This window comes from Oculina patagonica, chromosome 14 (assembly GCF_052425735.1).
Source record: "Oculina patagonica isolate OP01 chromosome 14, crgOcupat, whole genome shotgun sequence".
Taxonomy (NCBI): Eukaryota; Metazoa; Cnidaria; class Anthozoa; order Scleractinia; family Oculinidae; genus Oculina; species Oculina patagonica.
Window position 1 is genome coordinate 22,502,151 of NC_135771.1, and position 15,214 is coordinate 22,517,364.

Genomic DNA, 15,214 nt, shown 5'->3' on the forward strand with positions numbered 1-15,214 from the left:
GCAGCATCTTTTAGTATTTAAATTGGTCTTACCATATACGCAAAATTTCGCATGCATGAAAACGGAAGAACATACGAAGATTTCTGACCAGAGATTTCTGACTCTTGCCGAGGCCTTGCCGAAGTATTTAGTGGACAATCAGAGGGAGATCCGACACCATAAAATGGCAGGAAATGAAAAGAGCAACTTTTGTTAAAACAGGTTTTTTCGTGGATTTTTTGTGAAAAATATTGAGAAATGGCGAGCAAAGGAAACGAACACGGAAAATGAATTCTGAATACACTATAATACGACGTACATGACTGCATACCTGATGGCGCGATGGATTACGTCATGTTGCTCGGCAAAACCGTGGGCTCAGCCAATACTCGGAGACGGACATTTTACACGTCGTTTTACGAGACTTACACGAACTTGCTACGATTGTCCATCGATACTAACAAACAAAATGGCGGTCGACAGTCCAAGACCAGGCGAAATTCTTCGCCATTTAGCCTGCTCTTTGGCAGCTTTAAATCCAGCACCTTGGGAAAAGGTAAGAAGTATTGATTAGTGGGAAACAAACTCGACGGTTTTATAAAATTAGTTTGCTGTAATGCGGAATGCTGAAACGAGTAACCCCAAATTACGTCAAGCATTTTTTGGGACTCAGTAAGCTTAATTTTGTCAACTCCTTGCTATAAATTTCTTACGTGCATCGAACTTAGCAGATTAGTTTAAACATTGACATTTACTCGAATGGAACAACAGTTTTCTCAATTTGTTATGTTGCCTGAATAATTTACCTGTATCAAATTTAAGTTGAAAAGCAATTTTTAGTGTATCACAACCCAGGCTGCATTTGTGTTGGTTATGCTGAAGATCTTTGTGTGGATTTTATTAGCTAGTGTACTGTAGCATACTGGATTCATCATCACTGACATATGATCATCACTGCTAGCTGTACATGTATTTTTTTACACAATAGCATTTTGTTGTAGATCCTGCGGGGGGGGGGGAGGGGGGGGGTATTTTGCAGAATGCAGGATGCAGAATGATGGTCAGCGGTCTGCTTATGGTTAGCTTTCTCTCCAGTTTGCTTGCAGCTAGCTTCACCGACCCAGCCTAGTTTACTTGCGGCTAGCTTTCTCTCCAGTATTGCTTGCAGCTAGCTTTCTCTCCATTATTGCTTGTGGTTAGCTTTTATTTGTTGCTTAGGCCATTATACTCTTGCTGTTCGGTCATTCTGCCATTCCATTATTCTGCATTCTGCATTCTGCAAAATACCCTTGCCTTTGTAGATGATTTTGTTTGAAAACATTGATTCCTTTACATTACATGTAGCTGAGATTTACAATGTAGTACTCTACTGATAGACAGTGTCGCAACGCTGTACGTTAAATTTGTCAGTTTAGATGCAGTTAAACTTGGGCGTGGGCCTGTTTTCACTTCAAACTGTCTGAAGAGTCATAAAAGCAGGGTGTTCATTAGGCATCGGAGATCGGAGAATTCTCCCGCTACTACGTAGAATTCTCCGGCTAAATTCCAAAGGCCTGTACCTATTTTTTATTAAGATGCGAAACCTTTAGAAATCATTCTCCGGCTGAAAAACACTATTCTCCTGCTATTACAATTCTTAATGAAAACCCTGTAAAAGTGACATCATCGTGGAGACCTCTACAATGCTCTCTAATGCAGACGTTTTGCTCTGTCCCGTCAGTGTCCGTATTAGAGAGATTCAAATGTACTAACTTACTTACAATAATATTATGTTTTGGACGAAACAATTTTCATGTGTAAAATGGAGTACCAGAAGATATGGCGGTTTAATTTTATATTTGGTTTAAAGTTTTTCAAACCAGTTTGAATTTATTTCCCTTTGTTTCAGATTATGATAATGAATATAGGACAATAAAAAATAAAAATCAAACTGATTTGAAAAACTTTAAACCAAATATAAAATTAAACCACAATATATACATGTATGTTTTTACATGATTATATGTGTTGTGGTTTAAATTTATCTTTGGTCTAAAATTTTCAAACCAGTTTGATATTTATTTCCCTTTGCTTTAGATTATGATAATGAATTAGATTATGATAATGAATTAATTAATCAGAGACAATGAAAAATAAAAAAATCATACTGGTTTCAAAAATTTTAAACCAAATTTTTAAATTTTAAAAAATTTAAACCACAACATATAGAAACCTAGTCAGCTAAATATACAATGTTGTGTTTATTAGGTCAAGAAGCTAAGTCGTCTGTGCCCAGCCAATCCTTCTTCGTCCACTGATACGTTTATTCTTGATCAACGAGGCACCGATGGAATTCTTGCGCTGGGCTTGTTTGAACTCCACTCAAATTTACAATACCAGAAAAAGATAATGCCCTATTTGGTAGATGTACTGAAGGGTCTTCCAAATGCTAAATGGCTGGAAGCCAGGGAACCTGTATCTATAACGAAGAGTCCACTGGCAGGAGAATTTGCATTTTGTTTTGTGACACTTATGAGTGGACTGGCAGCTAAAGATAACAGTTTGGATGGGGACATCATCAAAATGCAACTTAGCTTGTTTAACACTCTAATTGAACAATGCTGTGCTTATCATGAGCTTGTAGAGCAGAAAAGAGGTGAGAGACCTTGTGTAAAATCTATTAAATTGCATTTACCGTACCAGCCTGAAGACGATGCTTCCTACATGTATCTTGTTCCATACCTAACTACCTTGCTTACCTGCTTATCTAATGTACATAGTACATTGTATGTGCCCATGTACCTGTACATGTACAAGTTTAGCCCTTTCAATTCCAAATTTCTCCAAAACTGCCTTGTTTTACCGTTAACTGATTTTTTGTCTGTGCTGTCTGTCTGTGTACATTTGTATATTTAATTGCCCACCTATCGGTCTTTTTTCTGTCTAAAATAAAATATTTTTTTTCAATTTTTTTTTTTCTTTTTTTTTTTTTTTTCTTTTTTTTTTTTTTTCAAAAACTCTTTTTTACGATTCTGTGTCTGTCTGTTTGTCTGTCTGTCTGTCTGTCTGTCTATCTGTATGTCTATTTATACCATGCCATAGAAAATACATCCAATCAATACAATACGTCTTTTTTTTTTATATACACACTCCCCTAAAGGCTGTATATATACAAAAAAAAAAAAATTCGGATATAAAAAAAAAAAAAAATGTACATTTGTATATTTAATTGCCCACCTATCTGTCTGTCTGTCTGTCTAAAATAAAATAAACTTTTTGCACATACATTGTATGTGGCCATGTACCTATACATGTACAAGTTTAGCCCTTTCGATTCCAAATTTCTCCAAAACCTGTGTTGTTTTACCGTCAAACTGATTTTTTGGTGCTACGATTCTGTCTGTCTGTCTGTCTGTCTGTCTGTCTGTCTGTGTATATTTAATTCCCCACCTATCTTAATCTATCTGTTTGTCTGTCTGTCTGTCTAAAAATAAAATAAACTTTTTGTTTCTTACATTATATAAACCAGTTCAGTTCTGGACTAAAATATTTAATTTTCATCCTGGTAGATTTATAATTTGAGTTAAGTACTAATAAACATTCTATATGTAAATTAAATATTGTTCTCTGATCTCTCGTCTTCCAGTAAATTTTTGTCGCACAACTGTCCCTCTCGTTCTTGGTGTGGCACAAGCCCTTGGTGTTTCCAGTGTGTACGTATCCGACCCCTCCCTGATCACCCAGTTATTGTTCCCTAACCACTCTGGCCATGCTACACCTGAGGAGCCTCAGCTACCAAAAGCATTGAGTCGATCTGCCCCAAGACGATTCTTGAGCTATCCACAGGGCAAGAGAGATGACAGTTATCATTTAACTGATTCACAGCTGAATAACCTCATTACTAAGGTTAGTACTAAGAGTGCACTGATTATGAGAGACAAGCAAGAGTGTTTTTGAGCAATTTTTGTCCACTGTTGTGCTGTTTTGAGCAATCTGTTCCAAACTATGAGATCCAGGGTGCCCAGCATAAAGTTTATATGAAAGAAATAAGATTACCTATCTGTTGCTCAAAGACAAAAGTTAGTCGCCTGAGGCACCCAGGCACCCTAAGAGCCCAGCTGTGCATTTAAGGTCAAACTTTCACTGAAAAAACTGATAACTGTGCAAATGTATGTTATTATGGACATGTTTAAGGACGGTGCCTCCTATTGCTACTGCGCACTTGTTCTGCGCATCACGCAATGAATTGATCACACTGGGCGCGCGCGCTTTTAATTAATTTGCTCGCTCAAAATGACGAATTCAACTACGCGAACAAGCGCGTGACTAAAAATCAAGAAAGTTTTCTCTGCGACGAAATCCAGTTTAAGGACATATCCTAAGCCAGGAACAGCGGAAAAGCAACATATCAGTAACAATTGACCGCTAACCACTGAAAATGGCTCACATTAACAGTTAAAAACAAATTGCTAAGCGCTTAACTTTACCCGCAATATAGCCGCAAACTGCTAACCGTGACAAATGGCGTAGTGCACGCGCGAGATGCAAATATCCAACTCGCTAGGGAGGGGATAGGAAAAATGTTACAGACCCCAAAAGCGATTTCATAGAACCTGAAAACAACTGGTATAACTTTTAAAAACGCGTGGTGACCCCTTCTTTTTATTTTATAAAATGTAAGTGGTAAGTCTATAGAGCACATATTTAATTTTTCATTAAGAGAAAAAAATTTAGGCCAATTTTCAGGCCGTGCAAGTGAGAGCTGCTAGAGTCAAAAATGGCTCAAACACAATTATTTTGTTAATAAAAACGTGGATCACGCAGTTCCGAAGACATTATTTGTTAGTTATTTTAAATATTGTTATATTTAATGTTGATTTTGTTCATGAAAAGCCAATTTCAAATGGAATTTGCAAGGAAATTGTATTTAGTTTTACTTTATTTTAAATGCCACGTCAGCACTTTTTTCCAGATTTCAAACCTAATTATCTCGAAAATTTGCGTGGCTACCCCCAGTTTTCTTTTCGAATTTTAGTAGCTCTTGGTAACATCTACATTTCTTGCAAAGTCATCGGCCGGGCAAAAATACTTTGTTATTAGTAGGCACCGTCCTTAAGTCAAACAATCTAGCTGAGGGGGCATTGGGGTTTGTGGTGCAGTATTTGCCAATGATGTTTCATGCAGTACAATGTATTGAATCAGTAATAATATTTTAATCTTGAATTTAATGCAGTATTGAGGAATTCTCTAAACCTGTGAGGCGTGTTTTCTTGGTATTTTGGTGGACAATAGTTTGAATACAAACTTCTACACTTTTTCCAACCATTTTAATCAATGGAAACATGCTGAAACAGTCTTTTTCTGTCACCGAATTTAACTATAACAGACTCTTTCAACAACCAGTTAAATGTCATGTCATCGTTTCTGCAGTCTATCCAGCTCGTTTTTTGCCTACATTATACTTGTACATGTTGAATGCCATACCAATTTTTGTTTTGAACAGGTTGAGCAATTGATTAGTACTCAAGTTCTCCAAGGCCTAGACAATGTCTTGTCAGACTGCATTCAGGTAATGCACTTATTGTAGAAAGTGATATGACGTTAAACTTTCAATACTTTGTATGTGACATTTTTTTTTTTGAAATGACTCTACCAATGTGCCAGCAGAGTTTGGTAGTGTGTTAGAGGTCAGACCCTCGTGGAAACTATACACAGGAATTAATCCTAGGAGGCAAGCGTGGCCGAGTGGTTTATGGGCGCTTGTGTCATAATCTGGAGGTCCCTGGTTCAAGACCTGCCCCTGTCACTAGCTGAATTTGTTTCTTGGTTAATAATGTCCCGAGTTCAAACCCTCGATCATGCTTTGTACATGGCTAACTTGTCTGCCTCCTGCCAGTTGGGATTTTTAACCTTGTTATGTTCATTTAAAATGTTTGTTTCCTGTTTCAGTGGCATAGCTTCATATCTCGAAGAGATATACATACATAGATACATACATACTTTATTGTATAGCTCCCCCTTGGGGGCTCTTCCACCATACAGAAATTAAAAAGTTAAAAAAATATATTTACAATAAAGAAGAAAAAAATAATCAGAAAAAGGGGTATAGTTGAAATAAAATTTGCAATTAAATTTCGTATTAACAATGATTTAGTTATACATAGACAAGTAAAAACGAACGATATAATTTCCCAACGTTTCGGCGACATCATGATGCAACAAATTCGATTGTCTTGTCAACGAGATGCTTTACATCAAGCAATTAACACTGAGTTTGAACGTGCAAACGGATTCTATCTGTTCCAAAGTATTTGTGTAGCCACCTCCGCTATGTAAATTTAAGTTATAACTCTTGAACTCGCATTTAGTTAATTTTCATTTGACCCTTGAAAATGGCGTCATGATGTCGCCGAAACGTCGGGAAATTATATCGTTCGTTTTTACTTGTCTAAGTATGCAATTAAAATTATGTACATTACAATTATAAAAGGGTATTTACAAATTTAAGGATATGAAGCATGCATGACCACTAGAAACATTTTTTTTTTAGTGTTGAGATCCTAAAATGGGATTGTGGTCAGGATTGTACAGGATCTTGTAGGATCCCAAGTATGATCCTAGTACATTTACATTAGCATCCTAGCAAGTAAGATCACATGAATTCCCATCTAGGATCATTTATGATCATATAAAATCCTGCATGAACTGGAGAGGATTTCAACTGGGGGAATTCTGACAAGGTCACACCCTATCAGTAATGAAGTTGATCTATAGTGAACTAATATTTTATTTGTTTCTATTCTCTGTACCAAGGCTGGAGCAGTACTGAACAAATTTCCATATCAGTCATTCAGCGAAGCTATAATGCTATCCATGGTCACGTTGTTGAGGGATCTTTGCCAGAACACACCAGGTACATGTACATGTATAATGCAGCTTAGAGCGGTTTTCACTTGAGTGTCAAAAGTAAATTGCGTTTGCTTTGGTTTTTCATATTACTACGTTTAGTGATTGGCTTAAAAATCTCGCACAACTTTCTCAGCCAATCAGGAGTAAAACCAAAACCAATCGTGACTCGCTCGCGAACAATTTCCTGCGCTTCGGGCCACCTATATGTATTTGCTTTGAGTTTTGATTGGTTCACTGGATTGTCTGTGTCCTTTGTGATTGGCCAGAGTAATTACTTTGGTTTTGGTTTTATGACACTCAGTTGAAAACTGCTCTAATAGGATAGCTGTTATTTTGCTGATCAAAGTCAAATTTAAAAGTGGCAGGAAGATTCCTTTGCTGGGAATTTTTAATTTTGAGAAATGATTCATAAACTGCCAGCGATAAAAATCAGAAGTTGAAAGTCATAGCTTTTGAAAGTCATCTGAGTTTCTTTTTCAATGTGGAGAGACTCGTACTGACTATTTATGACGCGTAATAATAATATATATTTTGCAGTTAATTTTTTATCTCAGTTAATTTTAAATTTTACCTAGTTAGTTTTTTTCTAACTAGTTAATTTTTTTTACTAGGTAAATAATAGGGTTAGAGTTAGGGTATGGGTTGGAGTCATATATTTTTAAAAAATAGTGGTTCATCCAACATTTCCTATGTGGCAAAGTGGTAAGGGGTTGGACAGCAAATCCAGAGGTCAAGAGTTCAAATCCAGTACAGGTTAGTAAAAAAAAAAAAAAAATAGATGGTAGTACTAAGGGGAGAGGGATAATATTAATAGCAGATAGTAAGGGGGGGGGGAGTGTTAGTAAAGATGGGGGGTAATGAGACATCAAGGGAGGGGAGGTGTATTACTTTTTCTACTTATTAAACTAGTATATAAAAAATAACTAGTTAGAAAAAAAAATAACTAGATAAAAAAAATTAACTGAGATCAAAAATTAACTGCAACATATACAACTGTAGTATAGCCTTGTAAACTATTTTTTTTGACTAGCATAATTGGTTAACCAGGTCAACTTGATTTTTACCACTGAAAGTTTAGGTATCATTAACATACTCAAAGCTCAATTTTATACTTACCAGCTAGGGCTGCAAATAATTTATTATTTTTTTTACTTGAAAGGACATGTAGGACATGTCCTACTAAGACACCATCTAGGTCGGACAAAACAAAATTGTGGTCGGACAGATTTGTATCATCGTTGCCATAAAATGATTTACAATCAAAAAATTGTCCGGACATCATGTCCGACCACACTTGGGATTTCGTCTGACATGAGCAAATTTTGGTTGGCCAATGTCCGATGAACGACTGTTATTTGCAGCCCTGCTTACACTGAATTATTAAATAAATATTTAATTAGTGACACCGTCACTTGAATTGGTGATCATCTATAATTCTTACTTTTAGGTATTTCTGTGAGTGTTGCAAGAAGAGCCCATGATGTTGGAAAAATGGTATTCACGACAGTGAAAGCAGAATTTCAGAAGAAATTTGAAAATACTGCTTCATCATTGCCATGGAAACTTCAAACTGTGTCAGCTAGTGTTGATTTGATGGTGTGGACAGCAGCTTTACAAGATGAGCAAGGTACTACATGAGCGTAGTATTATTTTGTACAGTAGATCTTTGTTGCTACAAAAAAAGGCTGATTTGTTTGATCACTAACTGAAAACTGATACCAACCATGCATTCAATAGATACTTCTCCCTTTATTATGAACTTTTGCTTAGCTTAATGGGGTATTGTACCTGGATTTGAATGAAATTTTAAGAGGTTTAAAGAAGGGATTGCAGAAAGAAAGAATGTTTTGAAACACCACCAGACAATTGACCCCTACGCAAGAGTAATCCAAACTTAATAATTCAGTTGGAGCAGTCCAGGTTCGATCCCTGCCTGGTGTCAGTGTGTTGCGTTCTTGGGCACGACACTTTTAATTACTTTCATTGTGTCTCTCTCCACCCAGGTGTATAAATGGGTACTGGTAAATTTACTGCTGGGGGTACCCTGCGATGGACTAGCATCCCATCCAGGGGGGAGTAGAAATACCCCTAGTTGCTTAATGCTACAGAAACTGGGATAAGCTCTGGCAAATGGGTCCCTTGGCTTGACTAAAGTACCTATCTTTTACCTGATCTTTTACCTGATATTAAGTCTGAATTTATTAAAGGCTGTCATGTGTGGTTTCTTTTGCAGATGGTGACACTCTTTGTCAGAATATTTCCGAGTTTTTGAGCTCCAATTTAGCAGTTTCTTTGTCCCAAAAAGGCAGTTGTCTCTTTGTATTATGTTGTTTGGAAGGCCTTGCTACATTGGCTGAGAAAATACCCTCCTTAACCAGGTAAGGACAAAGTATCATGTAAATCACAAAGTAAATAAATACAAACTATCACTGAACATCAATGATACTATCATGGTACCTTACACATTTACCTTACACATTTACCTTATACATTTGTGCTACAGTCAGTTGTTGAAGATAAATGTATGTAGTTTGAAAAGATCTTTGCCAAAATCCTTTATGATCTTTAAAAGAAGCTCAAAGATCTTGGAGGATCTTTACAAGAATATTGAAAATCCTTAAAGATCTTTGGCAAGATCCTGTCAAGAATACTGACTGAAGATTTTTTTAGGAACTTTGTTAAGTTCCTTAATAGGATCCTCGAAGTTCCTCATGAAGATCTAAAAGGATCCTTGAAAAACCACCTTGGATCTCCATGGATCATTTACAGCAATCAACATTGGACCTGTTCTTTAATGTACTTTCCTCCTGAAGTTATTTTCTACTCAAGTTGCAAAAAGACGTGTCAAGGCTGAAGAAGCCAACTTGAAAATCAGCTTCCAAATATTCAAATGTTAACATGTACATGTAATGTTCTGGCAAGCTTTTCATCAACTGATGGTTGATTTTTTGATGATTTTTGTAGGCCTGTACTAAACTCCCTAAAAGATTTTCTCCTTCAACCTGCTCCTTTGCTTGTCAAGTTATCTGAAACTGCAAAGAAGCCGACAGCAGCAAACATCGTGATGACAGTGTCATCTGATACTAATGACAAGTCTGTGACAGTTGGTCATTCATCTGGCTGGAAGAAAGATTCAGAAGATTCTCCTTATCATAAAGTTAGAAAGGTTGCTCTGGATAGTATCTGCAGGTGTGTTAAGATTTGATTCTCAGGTCATTAGTGCACTGTATACCAGTGATTTGATTTGGGAGGCACGGTGGCTTAATGGTTAGCACACCAAACTCCAGATCCAACCGTCCAGGTTTGAGTTCCGACTGGGGTCACTGTGTTGTGTTCTTGGGCAAGACACTTGACTCTCATAACGCCTCTCTCCACCCACTGCAGGTGTATAAATAGATACCAGCAAAATATTGCTGGCGGGGTACCCTGTGATGTACCAGCATCCAAAACAGGAGGGAGTAGAAATGCTCCTAGCCGCTTGATGCTATCGAAACCAGGATAAGCTTCAGCAGTATGGGCCACTTAGCTCAAGGCTTCCCATTTTATAATTTTATTTGGAAGGCATGGTGGCCTAATGGTTAGCGCACCGGTCTCCAGATCCAGGGGTCAAGATTTGAGGCCTGGCTCAGGTCATTGTGTTGTGTTCTTGCACAACTTTACTCTTACAGTACCTCCCTTCACCCAGGTGTATATCAGTAGCAGCCAATTTAATGCTGGGGGTGCGGGGGGGGGGGTAACCCTGTGATGGACTAGCATCCCATCCAGGGGGGAGTAGAAACACTTCTAGTTGCTAAATGCTGCAGAAACCGGGATAAGCTCCACCCCTGATGAGCTGCTTGGCTCAACAGCAGGCTATACCTTTGACCTTGACATGTACATTGTACTTTGGAGAGTTAGGAATTCAAAGACACAAGTATTACTTCTATTGTTTTATTAATTAACATTAGCTAGCTTAATTAATGCCATTATCTGTAACTTTATGTTTAAGGGCTCTTAAGTCTGGGCAAACCATTGACGAGAATTGTGTTCAAGCCTTCCTGGCATCTGTAGCCAACAGACTGTACATATCAGAAAGCAGTGATGGTAATTCCACTCTGATATCAACAAGTGCAATCTTGACACTGGGCTATGTGGCATTCATGCTTCATTCTGTGCCAAAGACGACAGAGTCCGTGCTGACGATCCTCCAACAGAGATTCTGTCATCCACCATCATCTCTGGACCCTTTGATTGTGGAGCAGCTGGGATATCTTATTCTTACAGGATCGGTAAAGTTAACCAAACACCTTTATTATGGTTTTAATATGTATCAATGTCTGAAAGTCAGATTGGGGTGCAAAGAAAATGGATTATCAGCGTACACTTCAAGCAAATTGGAACCATTGCGTTTATATGTGTACTAGCTACAGGGCTCGAGACTAGCAGTAGCCAACTAGCCAAAGGCTAGTAGAAATGCTGTTTTGGCTAGTAGATTTTGGGCTTTCACTAGCCAAAATGGCTAGTGGAAATTTCAGGCATTTCTGTGAAAAAAAAAAACACAAATTATAAACAGCTCTGAGAGAACAGAACTGACAAGTACAAGCTTACGGTTCTGAAAAGCGAACAAACAGTAACTTTTTTGGACTTTCCAGTGACAAAATGGACAAGTGAAAGAAAACTGTTTCTGCTAATTATTAGCCAGCCTGGGAAATCGAGGTTGTAATGTTAATCAGTGATTGGGTAAGGTTGCATGAATAACCAGGATGAGAGGTCAAGTATGATTCAAAAAAGGTTTCCTATACACATGTAAAATGCGGTTCCAATGGATATCCAATACTATTCAGCAGTGGGTAGGAGCAAAAAAAGCGAGGAAAACCAATTTTGTCTGATTTCTCATTGGCTTTAGTCCCAGGTGGCTTCAGGTAAAAAAAAAAAATCGTGCTTGAAAGTTCTGGCTAGTAGAATATTTGTTTTGGCTAGTGAAACCATGGCTGTCACTAGCCACTAGGCTAGTTAGCAATAAAGTTAGTCTCGAGCCCTGAGCTAGCCTGAAGGCCTCTCTCAGTGGTCTTTAAATTCATCTGCCAAGTGAAAAGTCTAAAAGTGTAACTTGCCCATAGGGCAAGTGATGGATAAAATCCACTAGCTTAAGATCATTGCCCTGTATGGCATTGCGCATCCTTACTGGGCAGAATTTTACGCATAATTTGCGCACGCACATAAACAAAATGGCGGCCTTTTTCTATGCGGCTTAGTACTTGAGAGAAGTAAATTGTTGCTTTCTCGTTAACGAGTATGGTGATCTATCAATTTTTTCTTATATTTTGGATGAGGCGATCAAATTCTTTCTGTAAAATGAAAACAGATCAATTCCTATGCTTGAAAAATAATTTATTGTTTAAAATGTGTACTTTGCCAGTACTCACAGAGGAATTATAAAGGAATTACACTGTATATGGAATATACAAGGTCTTCCTGCTCCTAAGTAAACGAATATGGTGAGCACCCTTTTTTATTTCAAAATTTAAGTTCCCTTAAAGTAATAAAACAGTAGGCAAAGTTTGGTTAAAAATCTTTGTTCAGTTCTATTTCAGGATAATGACCTTAACAGGGACATCCAGTAGCTCTGAGTTATTGGAAAGGACTTTCTTTGCATACTGCAGTGAGTCTATCTTTAGTGACCCACATTTTGACAAAGAAAATGTGACAAAAAAAAAAAAAAAAAACATTACGTTTTTGACTGGAAATAGTGAGTTTTTATAAGTTCTGACCTGGTTGCCCCACTAGGCTCGAACACAGACTTTTCTTAGACTGTTCTTTTTCCTATCCAGGGCTTTTTTACTAGATATAAACTTGTTTTTGAATTGCAGGAACAATGTTATCAACAGATCATGAACATGTTTATGAAGATCTCTATAGATGCAGGTTCAATGGCTTACTCGCCTGAACCATCCATTAACGATAAAACAGAGGGCTACAGGTGAGACTCAATACCATGGTAACCCTGTTGATGCAGTCCTTAAGAAAACAGTCCTGGTAGGCAGCTGGCACGCTGAGGACATGATGGGTTGACATCAGCTGATCCAGACAAAGCCATTTAGCTCTGTGCATGTCAGCTTTTCATTCAGCAAACCCGCAGTTCAAGATTTACCAACAAAACTGCTGCATTTTCACAACCAGCTAAATGACATTACCTAAATTAAATTGGCACATGTGTAATCCAGTAGCTCACTAAATATTGGCAAACTATTAATTTTGTTAAACAGATACCTACAGTATAATCAGTGTTTAAAATAGTGACACAAAGATCAATAACAAGCTTGTTGTTCTATCACATGACTAAACACGCCGGAGCCAAGTCTGCAAACAGGGTGTAATGGTACATGCTTTAGCTACATATTTGCTTTCCCTGGTTTCAAAAGTTCCCTTACAGTAAATCTTCATCTTGATATTGTACATGCATTTCTGAAATCCAAAGAGTTACCTAGTCATAATGTACATGTAAGCAGGCAGTCCAGGTTCGAGCCCTGGCCTGGGTCATTGTGTTGTGTTCTTGCCAAAACACTTTTAATTACTCTCATAGTGCCTTTCTCCACCCAGGTGAATAAATGGGTACTGGTGAACTACTGTAATGCTGGGGATATCCCTGCAAACTAGCATCCCATCCAGGGGAGTAGAAATACTCCTAGTCGCTTTCTGCTACAGAAACAGTGATACTGAGCGCCGGCCTGATGAGCCACGAGGCTTGAGCAGACTTTAGTAAGCAACATTCTGACCAAATAGGTAGCTAAATCCCCCATGTGCATGTAAATTTCATGCTTTGTTTCTATTCTAGGCACTGTGGTCTTGCTGTGATCAATGCCTTTTCCAATGTAGCTGCAAATCTTGAGGGAGAGGCACAGTTGCAAGACTACTTAGTGCGACTACTGGAGCTGTTTGTACAGTTGGGATTAGAGAGCAAAAGAGTCAGTGAAAAGGCTCCAGTTGCTTTTAAGGTAATACCATTTGCTGTGATTTTGTACATTGTTTACACCTCGTCAAAAAGTTTTAATGTGGAAATGTTGAGACAAGGCACTTTCAAGAGACGCAGACAAAATGTGAGTGTAATGTGATTTTTAAAAGTCAGTCTGAAGTGAAATCTCTTCTTGCAGTCTAGAGCTAGAGCAGAGACTTTTCACACAATACATAGCAAACTGTTTTGATACTAGTTGTCAAGGGCCAAGTACATGTACGTTCATGTAACTCTAACAAGAGAGAACATTTTACGATTTTAAAACTACTAATAAAACTAAACATAAAATAACAAGAACATAGAGTGTATGTGGTGAATATGTTCATTAAGAAAAAAAAAAACTTAACTTAACCAGTCCATTTTAACTTTAGGTTGTTATAATTTCTTAAAAAGACTGGGGTAAAGATTTAGCCTAAAATGCTAAAAAATTGCTTTCAACGAAAGCTTAATTCGCTCCCCACAAGAAAAATATTAATTTTAAGATCTGACCCAAAAAATTCATACTGATGACGTAGCTCTACATAGATCTGTGCAGTGTCTTTGATTAATTGATACTCAGTTTTGAATTTGCATACAAGCAACCAAAATACCTGTACCTTATTATAGGAAATTAATGCTTGTGTTAATTAAAGGGACTGTGTCACGTATTTAGCCAGATTTTTGAACAGCCAGAATTTATATTTGTGTCGTAGGAAACCTACAAATAATGGTCCATTTTTATCAAAAATTGCTATATTAGAGCACTGAAACTGTTAACAAACGTCTTTGGCTGCGGATGGCTTGGATGGAAATGGATTGCAGTTTGAAAAATTAAGGCTTAATTTTTCAAGTTGTTTCCACGCGTCTTCAAAATATCGATATTTAAAGCGGTAGCTTGATTTCTATCTGCAAATTAAGATTATATCTTCCTTTAAATGTTCAAAGGAGATGTTTTTCATGGGTTAAATTGCCTACCACTAAATATTCCAGAACAGTTTAGACAAAAATCTGTGAAATTCCCGTGACGTAGCCCCTTTAAGGTAATGCGAAGTACACAACAGGAACAAGTTTATTTTACACTTGTAGATGTTTACATGTACAATCTAAACCCAAAACAACGTTCGTGGTACTTTTCCCAAACAAGCATTCTTCACAGTATCAGTGACACCGGCAGATTTCTGCCCTGTTAAAATAAGGCTTTTACCCAGGAGTCAAGAACTACTGGACTGTATTGAGAAATTGAGACCGAAATAATGAAAATTAAGGTCATGGTCGTGGAATTAACGTTAACAAAAATTAGCGCGACTTAAATTAAGTAAACACTAATATTTGAAATTCGCGTTAATTTCATGAAGTGTTAATTTCCTATAATATGTT

At 37.4% G+C, this 15,214-nt stretch overlaps 1 protein-coding gene across 2 annotated transcripts in view; it reads left to right on the forward strand.

Moving 5' to 3' along the window:
* Positions 1-249: 249 nt before the first annotated feature.
* Positions 250-15,214, forward strand: part of LOC144639216 (phosphatidylinositol 4-kinase alpha-like) — a 69,599-nt gene continuing 54,634 nt past the window's right edge. Inside the window, exons 1-11 of one of the 2 annotated variants that reach the window (XM_078498491.1) lie at positions 250-535; positions 2,227-2,614; positions 3,605-3,864; positions 5,462-5,527; positions 6,772-6,871; positions 8,315-8,494; positions 9,101-9,245; positions 9,832-10,056; positions 10,856-11,135; positions 12,717-12,826; positions 13,682-13,841. In XM_078498491.1, coding sequence (XP_078354617.1) covers positions 299-535; positions 2,227-2,614; positions 3,605-3,864; positions 5,462-5,527; positions 6,772-6,871; positions 8,315-8,494; positions 9,101-9,245; positions 9,832-10,056; positions 10,856-11,135; positions 12,717-12,826; positions 13,682-13,841 — 2,151 coding nt within the window. In that variant the 5' untranslated portion in view covers positions 250-298. The remainder of the gene's footprint in view (positions 536-2,226; positions 2,615-3,604; positions 3,865-5,461; positions 5,528-6,771; positions 6,872-8,314; positions 8,495-9,100; positions 9,246-9,831; positions 10,057-10,855; positions 11,136-12,716; positions 12,827-13,681; positions 13,842-15,214) is intronic. The other variant, XM_078498493.1, reaches the window with a different exon arrangement.